At 40.4% G+C, this 26,874-nt stretch overlaps 2 protein-coding genes across 2 annotated transcripts in view; one reads left to right on the top strand and one right to left on the bottom strand.

Annotated features, from left to right (window-relative positions):
- pcxb (pyruvate carboxylase b) overlaps positions 1–26,874 on the top strand; it is a 255,727-nt gene that overhangs the window by 140,894 nt on the left and 87,959 nt on the right. The gene's annotated exons all lie outside the window — the stretch shown is intronic.
- LOC137138331 (leucine-rich repeat and fibronectin type-III domain-containing protein 4) overlaps positions 144–26,874 on the bottom strand; it is a 39,182-nt gene continuing 12,451 nt past the window's right edge. The window contains exons 3-8 of the mRNA XM_067525431.1: positions 20,139–20,750; positions 19,880–20,042; positions 17,863–18,033; positions 16,238–16,399; positions 15,226–15,960; positions 144–5,278 (exon numbers count right to left, since the gene is read on the bottom strand). Coding sequence (XP_067381532.1) covers positions 3,970–5,278; positions 15,226–15,960; positions 16,238–16,399; positions 17,863–18,033; positions 19,880–20,042; positions 20,139–20,724 — 3,126 coding nt within the window. The 5' untranslated portion in view covers positions 20,725–20,750 and the 3' untranslated portion in view covers positions 144–3,969. The remainder of the gene's footprint in view (positions 5,279–15,225; positions 15,961–16,237; positions 16,400–17,862; positions 18,034–19,879; positions 20,043–20,138; positions 20,751–26,874) is intronic.

Genomic DNA, 26,874 nt, shown 5'->3' with positions numbered 1-26,874 from the left:
AGATAACTGATGACTACAAAATTCAAGCTGAATGCAGGCTTTGCTGTGCTATAGTCTTGAGATCTACTTACAGCCATACTCATGGATTTTTATTTATTTTTGTGTAGACTCTTCTGTCCATGTTGTCCACATTTCTCTATTCAGAAATTTCGATCATTTCAGCAAAAGTTGTTCCGTTTATTAAACAATGGTCACCGACGTATTTGTTTTGGCAGAATAAAGGTCAAGAATTTCCATTCTTGCAGGATTTGTTTAATTGCAATGGTAAGAGGTTCTTAATCTCCAGCAACTTGTACTCGAAGCCAAATAGGAAAGTACTTGCAACTGTACTCGGTATTGGCGATTAATGAAATGAAAGTACTTGTAGTCAGTCTGGGGAAAAGTGGTATCAGGACATCCTTACAGACCATTCATACTGTACCACGCATGTACACAAACATGACTCAGTAGTTTTTTTGTGTTAATGAGTTTGTCTCTGTTCCATACATGTTTTTTTATTTATATCACGTTCAGAGAACAATAGACTTTGGCAAATTGAAATAAAAACAGAAAGAAACAGCAGTAATGGTTAAGTTGTTATTAATGTGATTGCCTCTGTTTTTTTTAGGCATCTGTTTGTGTGTCTGTGTTTTGTGCTCTGTTTCTTGAGTATCTGTTATATTATTGATTTTCCTTTTATAATCAATATTTTGTGTTCTAATGATAAAACAAAAAAACCCACTTTATTTTGTATTTGACGCTAACATTGTCCAGAAAACTTGGAAAACAGAAACACGTGGTGTGACAAGTAACATATTCCTTTACGGTTTTTTTTTCTTGTTTTTGTTCCTTATGGATAGCAGTTTTAAGGAGTCTTTGTGGTCTGTGCCAGTGGATCAGTTATCCCGTTCTAACTTTTATGAAGTCTGTGAAGAGTTATCAGGGGCTTCCTACTAGTTTCTTTCCAAAAAACAAAAAACAAAACAAGAATCAATGTGTCATTCTCAAAACATTCACTGTTTAGATATAAAATAAATCCATGTGGCACAAAGAAGTCTAAGGACACAAAAAATGAATTTAAAGTTTTGATTCTGTTGTAAATTTTGCTGCTTTCTGACCATGCTACATTGCTGGAAATTGTGATTTGATCTGGTCTTGGTGAAAATATCTGTAAACATTTGTTATTCTCCACTGACAGCAAGCATTAAGTTCACCTATGTTTTTCTGTTTTGTTTTGTTTTGCTTTTAATATTTATTTCATTTACAGCATGTCCAGAAAGCCCCAAACCTCTTTCCCATTACAGTCTGACTGGATTGCCACTCACATTCATTAACATATGCACACACAAATTCACACAGAGGCACACTTACAGACATGGCTAAAAATGTTGTTACCCTTGCACGTCACTGAAACGATGCTCTTTTATTCCTAAAAAACCCTTTTTGCTCTGCATACATTTGGTATATTTTAGAATTATAAATTGGGGAAAAAAACAATTATCTAATCACTTGAAATAGAAATTTTGTCATTGTGCTTTGTGCGTGTCTATCTGTGAAGATATGCACATCTTCATATGCAGGGTGCTTGATATTTTCTATCACCACAGACAATAAAATCAGGGAGTGAACACATAACAAAAACAGACATTTTTGGCTGTTTTGTACTGTAGCTTGCATAAGCTCAATTCTCAAATCCCTACTATGTAACATGGAAGAGGCAAAGTTATGTTAAGGGCTGATTGGCTCATTTGGAACAGGTTGGCAACCTATTTGCAGGACACGATAAAATCAGAACATTATCAAGGGTTTCTATTGAGAATCATATGGCCTAGTGTCAGTTCTGTCTCAGTTTTCAGGTCATGCCTCCTACTGTACATCTAAAGCAATGTCCGAAGATGGAATCGTGTAAACTGGACTTCTTTCTTGGTTAGAAACGTTTCGCTACGTATGCAAGCAGCTTCTTCAGTCTGAATAAAGTGGCTGGGGAACCCAGTTATATCCTCTAGAGGAGGCCTTTGTTTTACCCTGGCCTGAATGGGCTCATTAAGCTGGGAGGTGGGGGCAGGGTGTGGAGTGGCTGCTTGGATAAGTAGCAAAACGTTTCTAACCAAGAAGAAAGAAGTCTAGTTGATATGAATCAATCTTCTGATAACCAAACCTAGATGACCAAGAATCTTCACTGACGTCTAAAGCAATAGTTCTTAACGCTGGTCCTCAAGTACCCCCACTGTGCTTGTTTTCCACTGCTGATTACCTGACTGTGTTTGTTCAGTCAATCAGGAGCTTTAAAATAACATGTTAAATGAGGGTGGGATGGGGTAAAACAAAGTGAAGTGATATCTTCCAGCTTCTGATTGCTTGAGGACACCTGATCCCCAGGTAATGGGCAATGTGTAGAGCAGGGATAGTTGGAAAACAATCAAGGCAGGGGTTCTTGATGGCCAGGTAGAACCATCACAGAACCACTAATCTAAAGCCCCAATTAGCCTGATATCTGTGCAATCTTAATCCTATTGAACATTTATGGTATGGAATAGTAGGCCAAGCTATCTGTTGAAACTTTGCAATGATGCTTAGAAGGATGCACTGCTTAATATTTCTGTCATTTTCATTTTCAGTTGTTAATATTAAAATAAAGTTTTACATAAATAAATTTAATGTAATGCCTGTTTTTTAAATATGGAATGGGGAATAGTGAGTACCTGTTACTTTTGTTAGTTTAAACCTACTTTAGATAAAATTGTATATTCTTTCCTTCAAGTGGAAGGATTCCAACTCATTTAGCCACATCTGTATATTCAACCTGTCCCTGATCCAATAATGCATGTACACTTGTGCATCCATTAGCATTATGAATTTTAGTCCATTATCATCTGGCAACCAGTATGATCCTGTCTTTAAGAATTTCACACCTGGCTCACGCGTTTCATCATACAACCCGGTCTCTTCTATTTTGTAATCCATATTGACTCCATTGTAATCCCAGTGTGTTTCTTTTAATAATGTCTCTGCTCCACTCGCTCTTTCCATCCAGTATCGATTGATCTTGTCCAATGTACCCAGCTCTGTATTTATGCTCCCATAATCCTCAGGCACAGCAAGCCAAAAATCATTGTCCAACCACAGAGGACACACAAAAGTCACATTCATTATATTTAGGAAAAGAGTTTCAGTGGTTGTCAGTGTTGGAGTCAGAAGAAAATAAAAACATCCTTCGAACAAGCCAGGGCTGTGTCATCACTTCTACCATTGTATTTGTGTTTGAGAAGAGTACATCTCCAGAATTACTGCTTACAGTGTTGCATTTGATTCAGTGCCCCCCTCCCGCCAACCCTGTATCCTTTGCTGTTGGGGGGGGGGGGGGGGGCGAAGGAGTTTAAATGATAGCAGGAGTTTGGGACCATTAGTGTTGGGCTTTACTGAGATGCAGACTGAGCTCACGCAATTGTCACTGCTATATAATCTTTGTTCTGTTGCTCTATTGATCATTTTCCCCTTTCTGGGTCAGTCTCTTCTCTTTGTGAATAAGACACTCATGATCTGTTCTGACAGCAACCATGCTGTTTGTCTATAACTTTTGAGTTTTTGGGTTACTACCTTGTTGTGTGTTTTGTAGTCACATTTTACCTCTTCATGATGAGCTCAGCCCTGTCTATAAAGCCTATTTTAAAACGTTGTTTCTTCTGCTCTCCCCAGTCCCCACTCTTAATCCCAGATAGAGCCTCTTAATTTCTTTACCTCACTTCCAGGTACACTTACCCCTCTCTTGACTTCTCTCTGCCAAATCAAGAAGCTACACAAGTGACTCTTCCCCCTCCCTCTGAACTCACAACCTTTGCTTCCTCATCTGCAATCACTTCAACTTTGCCTTCCTACTCCCATCAATTTCTCCCAAGACTCCACCTCTTAGCCCGCCTCAAATCAAGATCCTATTCAGACTGCCCTTTCACAGAACCCCTTATCCTTAACATTTAGTCCATTCCAACACCCCTACACAACACTTTCCTCCAGTTCTTCAGCATTCTTTCCATCTTTCCCTTTCTCCGTCCCTTTTAAACTGCTTGCTTTTCCAGTAATGATCCCAGTGTTCGAGTTGGAGTTGGTGGTGTTATAAGCATGGATGTACCCACGTTTGAACTCGCAGTGTGCTCCAAAACCCCCACCACTTTCAGCCTCCTCACTGGTCGTTGAAGATGTTGTGCTTGTCGTTGAGGCACACTGCACCAGCATTCCATGAAGCGACTGGCTTCTCCTTGTCCAGATAACACTCAGCCGCTTGGCATAACTGACAGCACCATAGCGCTTGGCAACAGTGGCAGCAGCATCAGTTGCAAGGGCAACAGAGGACCCCATATCCAGCGAGTGCCGCCTTTTGCTAACGGTCCCACAGGCAGGACTTAGAGGGGATACTGGGCTCTGATAAGCCTGTGAGGAGTTCCATTTGTCCCTGCCTCGGGGAGTTATTCTCCAGTCCAACAGCTCAGAGTCTCTCAGGGGGGCAGCTAGAGAGAAACTGGCACGATTAGTCAGTTCTCTCTCCAGACGAGGTTTTGGGCGGTTCCTGGAGCGTGACTGACGAGGCAGGGTGGATGGAGGGGAAGGGGAGTAGTAGAGGGGAGTTCTGTCGCTTTCAGGGGTGTATGGCGGTGCCTTCTCTAGCTTTCTCTGCCTCACCACCAATGCCATCTCACCCCCTGCCCCTGTTGTTGTGGAAACTAACCCCCCAGCTGAAAGGAACTGCTCCAGGCTGACTTTAGGCTTTGGCCTGGGTTTTGGAGGGAGTTTTGGAGGCAGAGATAAAACCGAATCTGGTGCTTCCTTCTCCTTCTCATTGTCTGTCTCCCCTCCTCTTTTAGAAGGCAGACCATTGGGCAGGACCACCATCATCATGTCCCCGGAACCATTGGATTGGTAGCTACTGTTTCCACTTTTGTCGTTCCCTACACCTCCTCCCTGACAACAGGCCCCGCCTCCTGCTTCAGTATTGCTGTTGTGACATATTATGTGGTCCCCGTGATTCCATACACGGTGGCGAACCATGAGGGCCACAGTAAAAACAAGTAGGGTGACCACAACAACACCGCCAACCAATATGGTGAGTGTACCACCCAGGAAGTGTGCTTGGAGAGAACGGCATGCTGGGTAAACATCCTTGGTGGCAAATGTTGTGCAGCCCAGGACCTTTGTTGCAGCTAATGATGTAATTGTGTCATCAAAAATGGCCAACACACACAGGTTGTAGTCCACGCCAGAAACCAGATTCTTTAACAGGAAACGGTCACTTGTCGATGGTAGAATTCTAAAGAGGCAAAACAAATACAGTAGAGGTCAGTTAAATAAACAAGCATGTGGAGCACAGGTGTTGTAGTTAAATGTAAACTATGCACGTTACGTTGAATCCTGATTACTCTGATGTGAGACTAAGGCAAAAGAGTTGCATATTGGATAAGAAACACAGGGAAGGAGGTATGAAAGGATGACTAGAAACGGTGCAGGAGTGTGGATACTGCAGTAGGGGGAGAGAGGGAAAATGAGGCTATTGATGGAGAGTGTGCCTGGGGAACATGAAAAGAGAACTGTCTGCTCATTTGCAGTGCAGGGGTGTGTGTATGTGTGCATGCTTGTACTTGAATCCATGCAAGAAGCAAACGTAAAGCCATTTTGTGGGACCTCACATTTGGAAAAAGAGGCCATTTTAGGTTTAACTGTCAGAGCTAGGGTTACTGTAAAGCTAAGGGGTTCTGTGGTTTTGATTAAAAAGAAAATAGAAGTTGCAAAGCAGTGTGTGCATTGTCATCAGAAGTGGGGTGTTTTTTTTTTTTTGTCTTTTGACTTCTAGTGTTTGTGTGTGGGTAATGAGTGCTCGCGTGGGATAATAAAGAGAGAAGTGCTTTGAATGTGTCCTCATTTTAAGTGTTCAAGCAGCCGATAGAACAAACGGGGGAGCTGAACAATAGAAAGGAGAGAGGGGAAACAATGAGGGAAGGTAGTGAGAGGGGCACAGGTTTTACATAAGGCATGTGCCTGTGTTCGTTGGGGGGTTTGTCTGTTGCTGATCGGTAATGACTTTACCCTCTGTTGTCCAACACTCTTATGTGTGGGCAAGTGTTTGCCTGTGCATTTTTTTCATTGCTTAACTGCATCTTTGCTTTCCAGTTTCCTTTTCTGTCCATTTTGATGCTACATCAAAGGGCTTTGTGTATCGTCTATTGCCAACCATTCTAGCGCCCCTCAGATTTAAGCTAGATCCTATAAATGCCATCTCGTGTGACTCAGACACTGGGGGAGCCACTGCAAAAGACCCCGAACCTTATCTGCAATTATTGTTTCTTGATGTTCATGATGATTTCCCGCTTTTTGGCTTAGATCAGTCCAATTGACATTTTTAAGACCTAAATAAATTGGTGCTTCAAGAAAATTAGGGAATTGATCTCTTGTTAGCTGGGGAGTATACTCTTAAGAGGGGTCTGTACAAGCAAGAATGATTTTGCATTAAAGTACTGAATCAAAATTTGTTGTAAAAGAGCTGGATGTTGCAAATGTTGAAACATCACAGGATTCACAACAAATCACATAGATGGGTCGGAAACAGAAATGCAGCTAAGCTGCTAATTTCCAACAGGAGCTCAGTATGATTTCACAAGGAATTACAATGTACTGTCTGACAGTCTGTCCCTATATAATGTGGATAGACACATGGGGCAGTCTCATTAAAATCAGCCTTTTCCAGTGGTCATTAGGTTGGTATAGATTGCTTTCCAGCACTGTCACAAATTTGCCAATTAACTCATTCTCATGCTGGAGCAACTTGAGGACCCAGGTGTGTGTTACCATGGCAAAGGTTCATTATTTGGCTTAACAGTGCAGTACTTGGTGTGAAAGCATCTCTTCATGCAATATCCACACATTAGATACGCAGTTTTCATGACCAGCTGACTTCCATGGCCTCATTTCTCAGATTGTTAGTCATCTTCCTTTTGAAGAGCAATCTGACATGAAAATCATCCTGTTGGGTCATAGCATTGCTGAACAAGCACACTGTAACATTTTAACAATATGAAAAAAGACAGCTACACTGCAACAGTTCAATTGTGTAAGAAGAAGGCAATTTGACTTCCTCTCAGGAAATAATGATTCACTCCAAATTTCTTAAATAAATTGATTAGCTTGAATGGTCTTGTTCACCTTGAATAACTTTCAGTCTTCAATGTGTCAAACTGCTGTGACATATTGAAAAAAGACAAAATTGCAATGCCTGAAACACCCGAAAAATAACTATTATTCAGCGATACAGTAGCAATACAATATTTCTAATATCCTACTGCAAAGAGTAAACTTAGGAGCTGAAATCAAGCCAAAGCATTTTAACCACATATCTCAGACCTAAAATGAACACGCGTTTGTAAATTACCCTGACTAACTGCAGCAGTAAAGACCAGGGTCCAGAATCTGAAATGCCACTACACAAGAATATGCTCTCATACTCCCAAGGCAGCTTCTTTTAAAGAAGACGTTTAAAAGACCATGTGAAACATTACAGATTACTTCAGTACCATTGTGTTTGTGTAACTGATAATTTAACATGAGGCTGACAAGATACTTGACTCCAGTGATTATTGGTAACAAAGGTTCTATGAACAGTGCTTGTGTTATTTTCATTCATCGCACTGTTAATGTGCACTGGTTTCTTATGTTGGCTCTTTGCCCTCTTTTTGCACAAGGCTCAGTGTCGCCATTTGATTAATATTGTCGATTGCATGCTTTATTGGATTCAGTGCTGGAAAATAAACTACACTGCCACTTTTGTATACAGCCGCTATTTGTGCTTATTTCATTTTCCAGTTGTTCTTCCTGGTACACTTTATGGTTGTATTATGAATTATCCTACTGCAAATACATTTTTGTACGCATGTGGATTAACATAAAACTTTTTTCGTAGTCAATACTGTGTGATACACTGAGCCCCAGCAATCAGACTCTTCAGTTGGTGCTCTATTGCATGACCATGAGGCAGTCACACACACACCTTGAGTGAATCCTTGAGTTATTTTTCTAATCCTGCTATTCAATAGCCTGTCCTTTATTCGCTTGATCCCCCATCCTTCCCTCTATCCTCCCTTTCAGCTTTTTGCAATCTTAAGTCAGTCTATCCTCCAAATTTTTTCATCCCTCTTTTATGAATGGATTTCCTCCTTTCTACTGATCAGCCACTCCCCACTGAATTTTACCTTCTCCTTGCTTAGTACTCACCCATGCTTCCTCTCCCTTCACCTAAAACTGCAGTGGTACGATCTCACTTAGAACGTTATAATTCTGCTCTCTGCACATCTTTACTCATTTTTTTTTTTGGGTCTCTCACCATTTACTCGGTCAATCAGCTGTGCTCGCCACAATAAAATCCACAATTCTCATTGGGCTCTTCCTGACCTTCCAGTCTCTCTGTTTCGCAGTCACTGTACTATGTCTCTATTAGCCACAGCTATAACAGTGTACCATTATTTAGCATCCAAGGTCACTCCTCCTGTCCCCTTTCTCTCTTCTCTCCTCTTCTATCTGCCTCTGCTCTACCCTCCACCTCATCCTCTTCCTTTTCCCTGCCACCTTTCCATTTGCCCCGATCTTAAATTTCTTATCCTTCCTCTCTTTCTCTCCCCTCTCAACGTATCACCACTTTTCTCCTCCACCCTGCTACCCCTCCCTCCCTTATATTTTAATTCACCTCTGTATTTGTTTCACTGGCAGCAACAGAAATAAGTGTACAAATTCACTGAAATATATGTAAGACCTGCATGTATTCACAAACACATGCATCTTTGATTTGTCACTGCTCAGTGCTTTATGCGTTTCTAACCATATTTACATGCACATTGAAACATTCAAATATGCAGGTCTATGTGCATACTTATCAACATGAGATGCTATTCACCTATGTTCTCAGTGCTCTTGGGGAAAATATATGCTCATGAATACAAAGTACATGTAATATAACTTAGCATAATGGTCTAAAATATGCGCTTCATTTGATTGGTTTTGTTGAATTGGTAGGGGCTACCATCCTTGTATTTGTCGACACCTGCATTGTTCCTGTTCTGTTCGTCAGCGTAGCTTAGTGTGTGTGGGTCCATCTCTGTTTCTAATTACGGTTAAACCCTGCAAAGGCACGTGCGCACACAGATGCAGGGAGAAAGTGAAAGACACAAGGGAGTCCCTTGTTCAAGTTGGGGATACAGAAATGTGTAATTATTAGTACTAGGGGAGTAATAGCATGGGGGGTGTCGGAGTGGTGGAATCTTATCCCCCTTTCTTCATCTTTTCCCTGCACTCCCCCTTATTCTGTTACTGCCTTATTTTCCCCGTTCTTTTCCCCTTTATCTGCACAGTGGTCTGACATCAGACAATATTGTGCACAGAAAGCAAGAAACAGAGTGGGGAAAGAGAATATAAGACAAACAGCAATAACAAAACAATACTCTTGTGGCTGACATCTATACTGGCCTTGTTTCCTCTTTTCACCATGTCATGTTCGTGTTTAGCCTTTCCTCCATTTTTTTTTTTTTTTTGGTGAGGGGGGGGACTGGTTACTGGCTGTCTCTCTGTTTAGTCTGATCATTTTGTGTTTTCCTCGATCTTTCTGTCATTTTCTTCCCCATCCCCATTGGGTTTTAGTGCATCTCTCCTTCTGTCTCTTCACTTTACTTAATCTATCCTCACTCAGCTTTCCCTTATTTGGCCTGATTTTTCTGTGCTGTCTGATTCAGTTGTTTTCTCTCTCTTATTGCAGTTCCTTTTTTATGACCTCCTCCTCAATCCCCGAGAATTTATGTTTCCACAATCTGTTTATCTTCATTTTAATTTAACCATAATAGAAAGGGTAGTATGAATTTTAGTGTCCCTTTTTTTTTTTAGCCTCTTGCTCACTCTGTCCATTCCTCTGACCTTACAGTGTAATGTAAGTTGACGTACGTATTGAATGCTGACCCTTTCTCATTTCCTTCCTTTCTCGGCATCTGATGTGACTTGGCACATGTATTGACACAGTAGTTTAACGCTTAATTACATCTTCCCCTCGGGTACAACTCTCAACCCAGTTTGTCCCTTCTCTTGTGGCCTTCCAGGTCCCTTCTTCCTTCCTCCATCTCTCTTTATTGTCTCTGCATGCCTTCTCCCCACCCCACTGTTACATCTCTCCTTACATCCTTATCTATCCTGCCTCAGCAAATGCACTTATCTTGTTACTTGCATTGGTTACCAGGCTTAAACCAGGTTACAATAGGATCCTGATGTCAGTTTCCCAAGCATTCTTACATTGTAACACAGAGCCATATGCAGTATAACAGAAGCTGAAGTCCTCTCTGCATGTTTGATTTCTCCAAGGGAGGAAAATTCATACAGTGTCCTACATTTTAAATGTATTTTAAGATTACTTCAGTACTCTGTCATAGTCAAGTTTGCTGTATAATTAGTAAATGAGTGGTATTGCCATACACCTAATTTTCAGGTTCTGTTTCTTTAATCCTTTTATGTCCCTCTCCTTTGTGGCTAATTACCCATGCTCTCATCTATTTCTCAGCATGCTCCTTTTCTATGGCTGTCAAACGTTCAACCTGTCCTCTTTAACTGTGCGTCCCTTTTTCTGAGATTCTACTTTCATTATTCTCATTATTTCTTAAACTCTGCATGATTCTCTCTCCAACTTCCTCCTCTCTCTGTCTCTGTGATCATTTCTGGTCCTATTAAATTCTGTGCCAAATGTGGCACTCCAAGTGCCCAGCAGGAAGGTTGAGCCTGTTGTGACTGGATTGAAACGTTGGAAGCTGTCAAAGCCCTTACACTGTGGCCTGCACACTTGGAAGACTTCTGAACTTAATTAAAAAACTTTTTTTGCTCCAACATTTACAAGCATCATGCAAATACCCCCACTGACACATCTCATGTAACAATTGATTCATAAAGCATGGATATTTTTCCAGCAGATCTCTCATGTTTAAAAAAAGAAAACGTACATCCACAATACTATTAAGGGTAAAAAAACAACGACTCTGTTATTAATTGCCATTTAGATATAGTGAGTATGTCTGTTACTTTCAAGATACTGACATCTATGCTTTTATTGCAATGCAACAAACATTGTTCTGAAGTTTCGAATGGTGTTATGCAGTGTTTACTTCATGTTAGCTATTTTTGAGACCAGCGGGGATAATTGAACTCTGTAGCTGTATCCTATGATGTTGTCAATCCTGTGTGTTGGCTGGGCAAAATCACAGCAGCACTTAAGAGTACTATTCAGTAAAACTGCCAATAAAACTGACAGGTTTGTGACACAGCCTCAACAAGAAACCCAAGATTGGTAGCTGCACAATTGTGCATGTTTTCTAAAGGCAATATATGCTCTGCAGTAGTTTAAACAGAAAATGTTCAGCTCATACGTTCGTGCGTACATTTCTAACATATGGTAGTACTGAGGTCATTTTACAAATGCTCTCTCATGAACATGGAGGGACAGTCTTTCTCGTGTTTCTTGTCCTTTAGGTAAGATGCACCCATAAGTGTGAAAGAAAGACATGCCAAATTTGTAATTGCTTACATTCAGCCAGAAACTTTACTAAATTGTTGATTATTCTATTTCTGGTATTCAGAATATGTTATTGTCATCTTACATTACATATTGAAGGACATTTTATGGCAAAAAAACAAGTGTGGCACTGCAATATGTGGCAGATGCTCAGTCTATGCTCTCAAGTGAGCTGGTGCCCAGCAGATGCGACATGGATGACATTCCACCTGGCACTGTCAGCGAGACCACTAGAATTGGACAAGTCCTTCTGAAATGGAGGCTGTTGTTGTCTTGCATGTGATTGACCTTTAAAGAAGATTAAATCTGGCAAATGTGTAACCCTGTTCTGTAATTTTAATATACCTCAAGCCACTGACTTGGAATGTAGAGCTTTCTTTCCTTCCATTCTTAAATCCTGTTTTCCTGTCTTTTCCCTTTCCCAGCTCAGCTGAGCTTTTCTTCACCTGCCAAAGCAGACAAACAACAGCAACAAACTATGAACACAAATCCCTAATAGAAAGCATGAAATCTCACTCCCCCATTTTATGCTTTTGAAATCATAAGCCAGACTCCCTTTGGCTGACTCTCTATATTGCAGTTGGCAACAGCTTGTTGATAACGTGATACAAATCTATACTGGAAATCTGGAAACCCTGACTTGATTGTGGTATGTTACCATTTAAATGTGCCCCGCCTCCATTTCTCTGTATTCAAAGACTGATTCTGCTGTTCCCTGCCATAAAACCTTCAGAATTCTCTTTTCCAATTTGGTTGAGAGTTTATCTCAGCAGCACCTTTTAAAATCTTACTCTCCTTTGAGGCAGTTATCTCCCTCCTTCTGTTTAGTTGGTGGTGTAATTTGTTTAGAGTTTAGCCAAACCTGAGATCCCTAACTCCCACCTAGCTGAATTCAAACATCTCTTATGTGGCTCTTGTTGTCCTGGTTCAGTCTTTCTCACTTATCTCTTGCCCCTATTTGCTTTTTTGAGTCTATTTGTGTCAGTTTCTTGTCCCAGGTTGCACAGCTGAGCCTTTACCTCTTCCAGTGCATTCCAATACAGTAACCTTGTTCCTTTTTCAAGTTCAATTTTCAGTTTTTGTTGCAAAGTTATCAACGGGTTGCCTAATTGTGTGAAAGCTGTAAAATCTGTATGTTTAAGGGATACGGTACTTTTACTTTATAACATTAAGTACTTTAGCAAGCTAGGTCCCCTATTATATATTTTTTTTTGCTATAGAAATGAATGCAGTCGATCAGCAAGGGAGCTGAGAGAGATCTTATTCAGTTCATTCAATTCAATCATTTAATTAGTTCTCCACGTGTAATTCCCACAAATGTGTCATGGGACTGTGCAGAATCTGCACTCTCCTGTTTTGATGTGGCATTTCAATAAGCCACCTCTCTCTAGCAGTGGATTGCTCTACTGCAGGGTTTTCACTGCGTCACCTCTGTCATCTTCTCTTCCTGCTCTCTTGTGGTATTGTTCTTTTTTTAGTCCCCTTTTTGGTTTATTTTTTAAAGACTATTTTACATCTCTCTTCGTTAGCCCCTTTTTTAGTGGGCTCCATCTATCCCTCTCTATTCCAAAGCATTGGTCCTCCCATATTCCACTAATCTTTACTTTATATCCATGTGTGTTTCTGTTCACACATTCTCTATTATACCATTTTAGCGATGGATTTAAATACTTCCCATTCCTCTTTTTGCACTTGCTTTTTTGCATTTTCCCTAAGGACCATCATGGGCCCACCCCAATCTCTCCTTCCTTACTGTCTGTCAGTCTCTCTATTTTCTCCCATTCTTCTTTCATCTCAGTCTCTCCCTTGGCAGAGCCTATATGTCCTATCACCTTTTCCTATTTAGCTCAGAAATCTGAGGCCCCAATCCTGAAGTATCTTAAAATGTACCCATTGTGGCCTTCAGTATTTTAGCTCTATTATTTTATCCTCCTCATCCATTTTGTGTACCAGTGCATACCACTTTCCTCAATCGCTCTGATAATACCTTCACATGGGGTACATTTTAATTTATTTAATTGCATTCATGTTTCTCTCAATTGCGTTGTTTCTTTGCATCTTAATCCCTTCTACTGAAGAGAAGAAACAAGGAAATGTTACTAATTAGAAATCTTTTCATGGGAACAGTTATCGAAATGACGTGTATCGAATGACAGTTTCTCTGCTGGATAAGCTAACAGACTTTAAAATTACATTTTCTCTGTCCATGTAATAAAGATGCAGAGTTACCACACTCCACTTTTCTCTTATCTTATCGTTTGTTTGACTATAAACCATTCGACAAATACATTTAGTGTGTGTATTTACTGTGCTCAAATCAGTTATATCAAAGTGGATAAGTGAAACGTACTACAATATGCCATTTTTAATGGCTGGATATTTTATTGTATTTTTTAATTGTAGGATATAATCATGGAACTTGAATAAAAACTTTTGAATGAAGAAATGGTTCATGGTTCTCTTGTCAAATGGACTTACAGTTAACACAAATCCTCTACTTCTGACTAGATGGAGGATAGTCTTGTGCATCCTTCCTCCTTGCTTTTTAGAACAGAAATATGAGATTTGGGACATCCTTTAAGATGGTAGACTAGAAGGACTTCTGGTTAAGCAATGATTAAAGTGAGGAACGACCAGTTCCCACAGTTTTTCATATGTTCAATCATCTTTCCACTTGCTTCTTTTCTTTTCTTTCTTCCTGTCATGGTTGGGTCCCTTCACTACTTTTTAGTATATAGCATAGTATCATATTGTAATCTTTTCAATAAATCATATGGAATTTAATCAAATAATGCCATGAGGATGCACTCCGCCTAGCCTGTTCGTTCCTTAACATGTTCTCACGGTTTTAAATGTTTAACACACATGAATCTTCCATCAATCCATGTACGTTAATAAAAAGAAAGTGAAGTTGGAGATCATGCAGAAACAATTCATGTATGGTCCAGAGGTGTAATGCATGTAGTGCACCAGGTATCTAAATTTCTACCCTGTAACCATCAATCCTTTTTTTTTTTTTCTGCATGTCATTTGTCCTCTTTTTCATTCTAAATCTTTATCCATGATTTGGTTGATGCTTTCATTTGTTCTTTTATCTTTTTTATTTAAATTTTTTTTTTTCTCCTGTGCTACTATGGCTTTCAATGGTTTTAGATCTCCTGCAAACCACAGCTCCTGTTTTGCATCTATGAAAATGTTTTCTTCGGCAAAGTAGTTGTTCACATCATGTTTTTTCAAAAAATATATCCCACACTTATATGGTGTTTTTGTCTAAAATTGTGTTTGTTTGTTTTTTCCTCCTGAAACCATGGTGAGTAAACCTGGGCAGTGAAGTGTGAAGGGATCCCATTATAAATGATAAAATGTTCATGTTCCAAGGAACACTGTCACAAAATTCCCCTCCTTCAAAATAGTTGTTATTCCTTAAATGTTTGTCCATTGAGTTATCCACCCATCCATGTATTGGTGAAGCTGTGTCATGAAATATCATGACTGTAATTGATAAATATCTAAGGAGTTGGAAGACACTAAATGTCATATTGGCTGTGGGGTTTGCTCTAAAGTGATTTCAGACACTGGTGAAGAATCCAAGCTTCTGCAAAATTAAGGTATCAAATGCATGATGGCTCCCATTGTTTGCATCAAATGTATTATATAACAAATGTTGAACTGACCTGTAGATGAGGGTCTCATCGGCGGTGCAGTTGTACTGTATCTGATACATCCAGACAACGTAAGCCGCAGACAAATCCCCTAAATCCCATCTGATCTGGGCTGAGGTTGCTGTAACTCCTTGTACACCAACCATCCTCCTCTCATCTTCATCCACCTCATCCTCCTCCATGCTCCCCCCATCAACCCTCTCTCCTTCAGAAGCCCTGCCATGGTCACCTTCGTCGTCCTCCCCTCCGCCTCTCTTTCCATCCTCCATCTCACCTCCATGTCCTATGCCGTTGTTATTCCCTCCGTTTTTCCCTGTGCTGATGTCCGAGGAGCCTGGATCGATCCGTAAAATCCCATTGGTCACATTCATCTGGTTCTTGGCGTTCACATTGTTATTTCCTGTGTTACCACCTGGTCCACCCCGATGAGGCAGAGGGATAATTTTCAGGTCAACTGTGGCAGTTGCTTCACCTGCTGCATTTATTGCAATGCAAGTGTACGCCCCGTCATCGCGGGCAACTGTTACTAAGATATCCAAGGTCCCATTAATAAAGGAGCTTGTCCGGGATGAGTTTGCAATAATGCGGTCATCTGGTGAAACCCAGTGGACTACTGGCTCTGGGTCACCAATTGCACGACACTTTAGCGTAGCTCTCTGGCCTTCCAGCACCCACAGTTTGTGGGTGTGTCGGGTGATGAGAGGTGGTTCACAAGTAAACTCTTCCTCCGGAATCGACCAGAAATATCTGAAGACAGATGATAAAGAAAACAGATGAGGTCTATATGAAAGGGGGCTTTGGGGTGAAGCAGAATAACTCTTTTTTTGGCAAAGCATAGGAATTTGAATTTGTCTTCCTAAATGTTTTTATCCTTTTTAGCAGGGTTTTGCAGATCTAAGTGATCTCATCCGCCCGTTTAAGAGTAAAGTTCAATAACAAAACTTCCTGAACAATGCACCTGCAGAACAGAGCACTTAACAATTTAATAATCCTTTAATCTATTTACAATTGGATGTTTATTTACCTTCCAGCCAAGTGAACAGGTGTGGCACACGTCTCCATGTCATCTCCACGAATAAGCCTTCTTAACCATAGCAGTTCACAGTTGCAGTGGAGTGGGTTCCCTCCAAAATTTAGGCTAATGACGGCGTTGTAGGGGGTGGGACTTATTGCACCTGTCTGGGACCTAAAGATGACAGTAGACACAATTTCTGTGCATTTACTTAATGGTTTAAAAGAGTATCAATAGGTGGTTAAGAATCTACCTAGGAGCGATACCTTACAGTAGTACTGCTCCAAGCATTTTGCAGCTGGTCTGTGTATATTCAGATTTGTTTAACTTGCAAATTTAGAAAAACACACGATTTTTTTAAGGCTTACTGCCTAAGCAGGATTCTGGAAGATGGTCAAAAAAAGAGGACATAATACCACATCCCTAGCAACTCAGACACCCTTGTATTTGCATCTCAAAAACCTGTGTAATTGCCTTATATGAGGCACATTGTTCTGAGAGAAGAAAAAATATGTCTAGTATAAGCAAAAACATATGGATGGAGAAATGATCTGTGCTTGACTAGTACCTACATATTATTTCAAACTTATTTTTACAAAGCTGAATGCTTTGATATAGGGTGTATATAATGGTATAATCGTGGCAGCAGGTATCGAGCGAGAATGGGAACAGTTGGTACTTCAAGAATAAACATTTAGGGAAAAAACAGAAGTATATAAGAGAGGCTGCTGCTTATACTCCCCCATGGTTGCATACAAAGATCTAAAGTACAGGTGGGTGACTTAAGCTCTCAGTCATGTGTGGACTGTAATTTATAAAAAAAACAGATTAAGAAACTAGTCTAAAGTAAAGAAGAGTACACTTGAGAAGTGGTTATTGGAAGCACTCAGGTTTGACTAAATTTGAATGCATAAGACCACAGTTGATGGAAATTGTTGCTATGATTTGACAATCAGTTTTAAATGGGTGTAGACAACCTGAAAGTCTGATTTGATAACGAACTACAGCTATTTGTGGCTTACCATACAGCAGTACTCTTAGTCTTTCACATACTATACAACACATTCATACTTTGTAAGTCACTAGAATGACAACACCCCTGCATTTTGCTTGAAATCTTTGTTGTGCACAGTCAAAGTTCATAGACTGTGTTGCACCTGGACTCTGAGATAGTTATTTCTGAGTTAATTGGAGCTTATTTGGCACCTCTACAATGAGTGTGATTTTCTTTACCTCCCTCATTATTTGCCTTCAGCATTTTCAAAGTTGAAAACGTATGCCAATATGTGGGCACTAGAGACCTGCGAGGCCCTTTATTTATTCACCTTGCAACTACTTCTGCAGTTGTTCTGGCTTTTCCATTTATAGTGTGGAAAAATCTTTCGTCTCATTTTATTTTACTAAGGAATACATCTACAATTAATCGTGCCGCCTTATATGGTACGTTTTGGCCAATGGACTGGCATACATACCATACATAAGTACAGTATCATTAAATAGTCCAGTAGATGTTGTCACTAAAAATGTCACAAGATGTCTGCAATGAACTCTGTTCCAGAGCCAGAGCAGTGTGTTTGACAAAGATTATTTCCACAAAGCCACTTAAAGAATCATAAAAGATGAAGCTTAAGAACTACCTTGCAAAGAGGGGATCAGGAGGAAGGGTTCGGAGCCTGTTGGAGGTCATATCCAGTCTTGCAAGCTTATACAGCTCACCAAAAACTCCCTCTGCTATGTGGTCTATCAGGTTATGATCCAGGTTCAAAGTGTGCAGACTGGCCATGTTCTGTATAGACTCCCATGGCACCCTGTAGAAAAAAATAATTATTTCCATATTAATATGAGATTATTGAAATAATAGATTTTTTGAAGAGATTGGACATATATTCTGTTCAGAGGAGAAGAAACCTCTCAAAGATGAGAGCTTTTCTGACAGCTGATCCACTGATTTGACAGTTGCTTTTGTTTTACGACATTACCATGGCTAAAGAATGATTACATCACTTTTAGATCAAAGTTTATTCTTCTCACTATTCTGAGAACTTTTGACTATTACTCTGCTTTAAACATGAATAAGCAAAGACTAATTAATGGTGAATGTAATGACAGAAAACAACAACAGATGCTCATTTTCTTTCTCAATCCTTCTTTTTCTAGGTTTTACCAGTCCCATCTGTGACCCATTTTCATAGTCATTTAGTATTTCTTTTGTGCAAGCATTTACTTACGAGCTATTTTTTGACAAATTAATGTGTCAAATGTGACAAGTGAGAACCATGAAGACTGAATAAATATGAAGCATTGTATTTATTTTTGGTGTTATTGTTAAATTGTTGGTTTCTTTGTTGTTCTGTTTAGTAGAGTGTGTGCATAATATAAATTTGAAATAATGTAGCTCGGATACACATTGTGGCGCTCCCTGTACTGAGCACAAAGAACTCTACCACTCTATCACACATTAGTTGGTTCATTTCAAAACTCATTTGGTTGAATTAAATGAGTTGAAATACAATTAATTTGATCACTTTGCTGGTAAAAAATGTTTAGCTTTGTACATTTATTAATTTAGCAGTGAAAATTACTGAAGACTGCAACAAACAGCAGATGGTCACCATCTTTATCCACTGTATAAAGTAGAGTAGGAAAGGAAGTCCTTGGCATAATGATTTATTCATTTGTGGTGTAGTTTACAAAAAATGGTGAATGAAGCAAGATGTTTGAGAAGATCTGAATTAAAATACAATACAATTCATTTTATCGTTCTCAAATTCATTGTATAATGAGCAAGAAAACCTAGCAGGGGTCAGATTTAGGCAGTACAGAAGTGCAAAGGTAGATGGTAATTCCAGTCAGTGTCCTATAAATGATGCCAGGTTCATCTTCCTCACGAGTGGGCCTCTTCATCTCTATTATCTCCTCCACTACCTAAAGAGTCCCCCATGACACAAGCTGTTGCTGGATTTGAATACAACAAATGTTAAACAGCAATTACTAAGGATCATTAAAAGTCTTTCCTTATGGTTTGATGGAGGCCAGAGTGGGGCCAGATAGCCCCTATTGAGACAACAAATCAAACCTCTTAAGTACAGACAGCCAAAAGCTGCTAAATTCATCAATGTAGTGGGGCACCAAGAGGGGGATGGGATTTATAACGAATATCTTTATTATAACTTATTTGGTCTTTTGGAACAGTGATGCTGTAAAAGTCTCTATTGTCTTAAAGATGAAATACTTTAAATCAGGACCCATATGGGATAGCTTAACAATGTTCAATCATACACAGTGGAGTGAGCTCAGGCATGTCTTTATCAAGTCTTTATAATTAGGACAATTAGGACCTCATTAAAAATGATTCATTTTCAGTCTTCACAAGTTGTTGTGAACACGCTTATCCTTGTCGTTGCAGTTAGAACTTTTTTTTTTTTCTTTCTTTGTGTTGAGTGTTGTGAGCTAATACAAGGCATTTTCACTGTCCGTTTTAGGTTTTGGAATCTAAGCTGTGTGTCTGCAGCATACACTTGAGATTGAGTCCCGCGCACAGGAAACTCTAGGGTATTACATTGAGTATTACGAGTGCGGTTCTGCTTATCAGAGCAGAGCAGATTGTGTGAAAATGCAAAGCCAAGGGTGTGGCTAATCAAAACAGAAGCTTACCTCTTGAGGTTATTGTAGGACAGATCAAGGTCTTCCAGTGTGAGCAAGAAGTCATCAAAGGCCTGAGCAGAGACCTTAATCAACTGGTTGTTGTTGACTATTAGATGTTGCAGATTGACCAAGCCTGAAAGATCCCTTGGTCCGAGTGTTGTCAGGCGATTACCTACGCATACAAATTATGACACATAGTTGTAAAACAGCATTTCCATCAACTTCATTTATTTGAATATTTTTCCTAATCTTAGCAGTTTTAACTCACCATCCAGGTGAAGCGACCGCAGACTCTCTAGGTCAGCAAAGGCCATTGGTCGAATCAAGTGGATGGTGTTTCTTGACAGAGTCAGATCAACCAAGCCAGTCATGTTGACAAAGTCAATCCCGCCCACTTCCGTGATGAAGTTGTCAGCCAGTCGCAGCTCAACTGTGCGCCGGTCAACATGTGGCGGGACGAACAGAAGGCCCTTATCTGCACAGAGCGTACTGAGGGATTCTGAAAGGTTTCGACACACACAGTGGAAGGGACAGGCGGAGACCACACCCCAAGTCTCCCCTGCTCCAATCAAAGATGGCAGTAGGCAGCATGTGACCAGAGTAAGCCAGTGAAATGCAGGGAAAGCAACAGAGTCAGGAAGGGTTCTTTTTGTAGCTCTGGGGCAGGCGCAGTGGATAAGATGGGATGAGGAGGGCAAAGATGACACCAGAAGAGGGGGAAGAAGAGAGAGCGAAAGGATGGACTGTGGTAAAAGAGAAGGGAAGGTGAAATGTGCTGCCCTTTGTTCGTGATGAAGGTGTGTGTGGGGCAGGTGTTTTTCTCGGCGGGGATTGAGGGGTAGGGGGACAGGCATGGTAGAACACCTGGCTAGCCACAGACCTGGAGAGAGGGAGAAAAAGAGCAAAATATGATTTTAGACTCATTTGCTGCTCAGACATTGTTGCATGACTGATGTCTGAAGTGTTTTTGTGTCTGCTTTCCTGTCTTCCACCTACTCTGACTAGACAGAACTGGAACAAGAGCCTATTGTACACACATGTATACACATTATACTCCTGTGGGCCAAGGCGTCATCTTAAATAAGTACCACTCTGCACTATTTCCCACTTGGTGCTTCACAGCATAAAACAAATCAATGTAAAGAAAGGGTTGACACCCCTGCTACGCATACTGTCTTGCTGCACCTCTTACGTATACACTTGCAAGCACACACAGCTCTGTGTATCTCTTCACCTCTACTGAACATTGCCTAGCAACAACATTCTGAGCGACTGAACACAGGCAGTCCCCATAGTAACAGTTACCTAGAAACCTGTGAGAGTGGATTACACTTGTTTTATATCATAGCAACCTTCTTAAGACTTTGGGTCAGGGACCCGAAATGGGTCACTAGCTTATCAGCCTTGTTTCAACAGCCACTCTTAAGTCAGACACAATGTAGATCTCAGAGTCATAAACAAGAGTCATAAATCTCCCTGTAAACACAATGCTGTGTGCACACACATTCCTAAATACAGCTAGCTATGTGATAACTTATAGATGAGTCACTGCCACTGATTGGCATGCATAGTAGTTGTCATAGCAACTGTAACCTAGATACAGAGAGTGACAGGGAGTGTTGATAACAGTCAAAGCCTCAGTGACTAGAGTGAGGAGACAAAGAATCAGACGGTGAGTCGGAGGCAGAAACTAACATCACTGGAGAAAGATGGGTGTATTTTTATACTGTGCAATCTGGAGACCTGTGCAGTGGAGTAGCGGCTTGAGGATATAATGTATGCAACCTAATACTTTGAGTAACGAACAGACATAACCGTATATCATGCTGACTTTACAGGTTGACGCAATTTGCTGGCTCAATTGTTTTTCATTTGCTGCTAGCTTTGCTCCTCCTGCATCAGAGTAGACGAGGGTTTACTACCAAGCTCACGTATTAAAGCTGTATGACTAACAAAGCACAGGTTTTCAGGACCGTTTTGCTTTCTCCACCTTACTTCTTTGCTTTGGTCTGCTTCCAAAATGTTAGCTTTGTATTAGACAACAGTGTCCCATTTTTGAATCTTTGCATTGCTAAGATAAACAACCCCATTGTGTTAAAAAATAAAAAAAAATCTGCTTTTTAAATCTGAGGTTTTTACATTTTCTGACTGTCCCCATTCCTAGGAGCTGTAATGGGCTACATTCACAAAATTGTTAAACACTGCCTTTGGTTTTTGCTACTTAACTTTAAATACTTGAGTAGCTCTTGGTTGCTCTGGGAACTGTAATAATGACCAGAAAGTCAGTACCATTTTTAAACCAGACCTATAAATAACACCCTAACACATATTCCAGAAAAGCAATTCTACTACAGATAGTTATTTCCTTATGTCTAGTTTCATCAGGTTCAAAAAATGAAAAGGGGGCAAAAAAGCTTGAGCTAGGAGAAGTTGGGCGGGGTGTGTGAAGGAGACAAAGTCACGAATGCCTGCAGTGACAGCCAGTCCCCAGGGCAGTCGACATTGGAAGTTGACTGTTCCTGAGCTCCTGTGGAGGTGTGCATACAAAAATGGGGAAATGCCTCAGCAAAAGTGAAATGCTGCTTAAAAATGTGTCTACTCGGCGTCTTTCCCTGAAAATACCTAACGTCAGGTGTTGTAGAATGAGCAGGGCCCTTCAGTGCTGGCTTGACCAGCTTACCCCCATACTTTGCTAATGCTCGCTGCTTGGACTGCTTACTTTATCCATGGCACCTTGAATGTCAAGAGGCTCACGCAGTTTCCTGTTGTGCAGTTCTTCTCTCCACTCCTTTATTTGACCTTTATCTTTCAGTAGCTCACCACGTATCTGTTTTCCCTTTTACTCTGTTCCTAAATGAATTTTTCTCACTCATAATAATTTACCCTCCTCCTTGCCTTTCATGTTCTCCTGCTCAGTCTTTAATATTCACCTCCTTGCTCCCTTTTCTCCTTGTGAAAGTCTTCGCATTCTTCCTGTGTTATGCCTACCCACACCTTTACCCTCCCCCCCTACAGTGACATGCTTACTGCTCTTTTTCTTCCACTGACTCTCTTAGTAGGGTTTGTTCTTTGTTTCCGTGCCATCCATCCTCAACCATTTATCTCTCACTGCAGTGCTCTTCCTTGTTTTTCCTCTATCTGTATCCTGTCTCTCCATCCTTGCCCACCTATCTTATAACCCTTCTGCCTCTGGCTGCTCTTTAAATTTCCACATTTTCTTTCTTTATGTCTCATTCCCTCACTTTCTTTCTCTCGGTCTTGTCTGCCCTTGAGGCAACCTGAATACGACAAAGTTATCAGTCACAGTTCTACCATACCGCCTCTATCACCCCCATCCCCCCACCCCCCTGTCACCTCCATCTTCCACCTTGTTTTGTTTTTTTTTTTTCTTTTCTATCACTTGCTGACTCTGCTGCCCTCTCTGATCTCCCTCTCTAGTTTCAGTCAAAAACTATGCAAACACTATACTACAACCCCTCAGTTTCTACTTTGTACCCACATTATTTTGTTCTACTCTTTGCCAATTTCTGCCTGTCTAACAGACACTCACCCTTCCTAGTCTGCCTTTCCTCCCTTGCCTAATCATTTTATTTTGATTTCTACATCTACCTCTCCTCTTCAACTCTTGCTCTTCCTTTATTAAAGAGTAGATCTCATCTACAACTACAGCAGTGCAGTCCTGAAGCTTTCTGACACAGAGAGACAAACTCTCAAGTAGGGTGTAACCAATCCGCCTCTTTGGTAATCGATCTGACCCAGAGAGATGGATAGGACCATGTCCCATTCGTTTACACTTGTCTTCTTAGTCTCTCCTTTTCTTTTACTCTGTTTTTTACTGCACTCTCCTGTGTTGTTTCTTTCCCAATAGAAGTAGTAATCATACAAAATGTTTGATTTTTACAGGTATGCCAATTGTTTTTATAGGAGGAGTCACTCAGCAACACATTGTACATACATTCACTAATGATTGTGTTGACTTGTTTGCTGCTCGGTTACAGTACTATAGGTGCTGGGAGCATGTTAAGTTTTAGATGTGACTCCATTATCTTTGAAAAATAATGACACTTAATGTACCTCATGCAGGGATGTACTTTAACCCTTCTAAATCTCTAAGGGGGTCTTTAAAACTTCATAACAAACTTAACCAGGTCAATCCTAATACATGTGGCCGACTTTTTTCCGAAACTGTAGCAGTAGGCAGCTGTAGGTTTCAGAGGTTACAATCCAACATGAAACAAATGTTTTAATTTTTCTGTACTTTCAGTTCAGGCTTTTGGCACATTGGATCATTTGTCCTTAAGTTGAATTGGCACAGGTTTTTGGTGACTGATGCCCTTCCTGATGCAACACTCCCCAATTTCTAATGGGTGTACTTAACTAAAATTAGCCAATAATGCCTAAAGGTTATATATAAGCTAGGAACAATAAATAACAAATAAGTTGTTAAATTATTCAAAAAAAATTAGGAACTAAAAAATTATGGTGATTAGGATGGGGGATGGGGATTGTACTACAAAGGGGGCAGCTGTGCCCCCAATATAGCTTTTTATTTTATTTTTTTTTCCTCATATCTATTTGCTTTTTTTCTGCTTAGTGCACTTCTGCTGCAAAACTAAATTTGACCCTCTGTACACTTAATGTTGGAGTACTACATACAGCACGTGTGTGTATCTGTACTGTCTGTGTTACCACTCACTACAGTCAGTCAGTATCTCCACATAATGTATAAAGTTGTAGATGTTGACTCCCACCATGTTTTTTAAGTGTTCTTCTGTGTTTGTGATAATTTCACAATAAGAAGGGAATGAACAAATGTGTGCACGACAAAATCTCCTGCTCTATCCCACACAGCTCTTTTCATTTCAAGCCTTCTTGATAATTTTGGGGAAATAAAAGAAATGAAATCTAAGCAGATAGACGGCAATAATAAAAGACCAATAAAGACATGTGTGTTTGTGTTTTGTGTGTTTTAAGGCCAGTGCACCATATTCACCATTTATTTCCCCTCTATTTTGGGAAATCTATTGCTACGCTACCCTGCACGAACTCTCAACCCTTTAGAGAGCAAGTAACAGACAGGTGGAGAAAGCAAAAAGGCTGCATCAAGTGAGAGCGAGAAAATGAGCTAAAAGCGTCTGTGGAAGGAACTACTGAGAACCCTCAATGTTGGTGCATGACTCTGAGCTGCAAGTCTGAGCCTAACCTCACCTTAATTTTCAAAAGTTTGTGTAAACACCCACCACAGCCCCAGGACACCAAAGCCAGATAAAATGAGCACGGTAATAGCTTTAGAACGATGAACCTCCATTAACAGTGTTTGTCTGTGATACTTTTTAACCTGATCCAACCACATGCAATTATGAGAAGCTTCAGCCATGACTTTTAAAGCTCTAATGTGTCTGTTAGGACACATTAGCCCATTTATTTCTTTATTTCACATGGTAAGGCCTATTGCACTTTAAGTCTCATTCTCTTTTTGGTAGCATTCTTTAATTTTCTGTGGAGTGTTACAAATGCTACGCCTTGTTAAATGCCAGCCAGAATTATAAATGTTAATAAACTCTGTATGTATATGTATTTGGAAATCTGCATGTTGGTGGATGTTTGTGCTTCTACTCTGGGACAAGGAAATTCCATTAGCCCATAATCGACTTAAATCGACTTAGGGAATGTTGCAGCCTTTATAAACAAGGGGATTTGTATTAGCTCTCAAAAGCTACTTATCACAAGTACAGTAATCCACAGATCTGATTGGGATGTGGATAGGTGCATCACAAGGCTTTGATCAACAGACAGTCACTGCCATGCCATGAACATGTTTGACTACTATATGTAGAAAAGGAAAGTGACATCATTTGACTACCTGTACATGAGCTCTGCTATATTGGTTGATGTCATAATATGCATAAATACTGGAATCGGATTTGGAGACAACCTTATCACACTCACTCTCTCTCACACACTCACACTCACACTCACACACACACACCTGCACACACGCACACACACACACACACTCTTTCAATCACACTCTTTCAAAATTCTTTCAATCACACCCAGGCTTTCTAGCATGCAGTCTTACTCATCATCCAGGCCCTTGATATTAGGTGAATGTTGCATACAGAAACAACTGTGAGCATACCAAAACAGTCTTCCCACACAATGATAATTATAGGGAGGCAGACACATACACACACTCTCCCTCTCTAGGCAAGGAACAAAAGAACGCCCACGTGGCCTCTCTGTGCAGCAGTCGTGTGTACTGTAAGCCCACTCATTCTTTTGATACTATCACTTCTGTCATTCCCGTCATATTCTGCCCTCTTCAGTCATTGAGGATGTATAGAAAGCACATGGACGACAATAATAATATTGTATAATGGAACAAAAACGTGTGACGTGTGGTGCAAGGAGAAGCTAACTGCATGAAATTCATTGAGGGGGAGAGAGAATAAAATGGGAGAAGGGTGCACAAGATGGAGAAGGGAAGGGTGTAGGACTGGAAGAAAATAGGATCCCAGTGTGAGAAGGTGAGGATGAGTAGAAATCAAAGGAAGAAAAGAACAAGAGTTTGAAGAAGGTGGAAAGAGAGAGGGATGAAAAATCAGCGTGTATGAATGTGTGTCGTTAAGCAGATGGGCAGAGAAATATGTAAAGGCGATAAATGGGTGAAGGCTGCCATTCATCACTGTCAGAGAGAAGGATGAGGGAGGGATGGGTGGATTTGATTAGGGAAAGGGAGAGCTGTGTTAAAAATGAGTTTGTAAGGCTATCACTGTCGTGATGTTGGACTGAGACAGCAGCCGTGGTTTCAAGGATGAACGTAAAAGGTTATCAGCTAAAGAGCACATGGAAGAAAAAGCGGTTACTGGTCAAAACACTGACAGATATATTGCCATAATTTAGCCCTCACCATAGTCTCAAAGTTTTAATTAGGACATTTACCCTAGATCATGGGTCAGATATTAAGTTAGTTACACCTGCAATATTTCCAACTCAAGCTA

This window comes from Channa argus, chromosome 12 (assembly GCF_033026475.1).
Source record: "Channa argus isolate prfri chromosome 12, Channa argus male v1.0, whole genome shotgun sequence".
Classification (NCBI taxonomy): domain Eukaryota; kingdom Metazoa; phylum Chordata; class Actinopteri; order Anabantiformes; family Channidae; genus Channa; species Channa argus.
The sequence above is the reverse complement of the archived record's forward strand: the minus strand, read 5'-3'. Positions and strand labels throughout refer to the sequence as shown.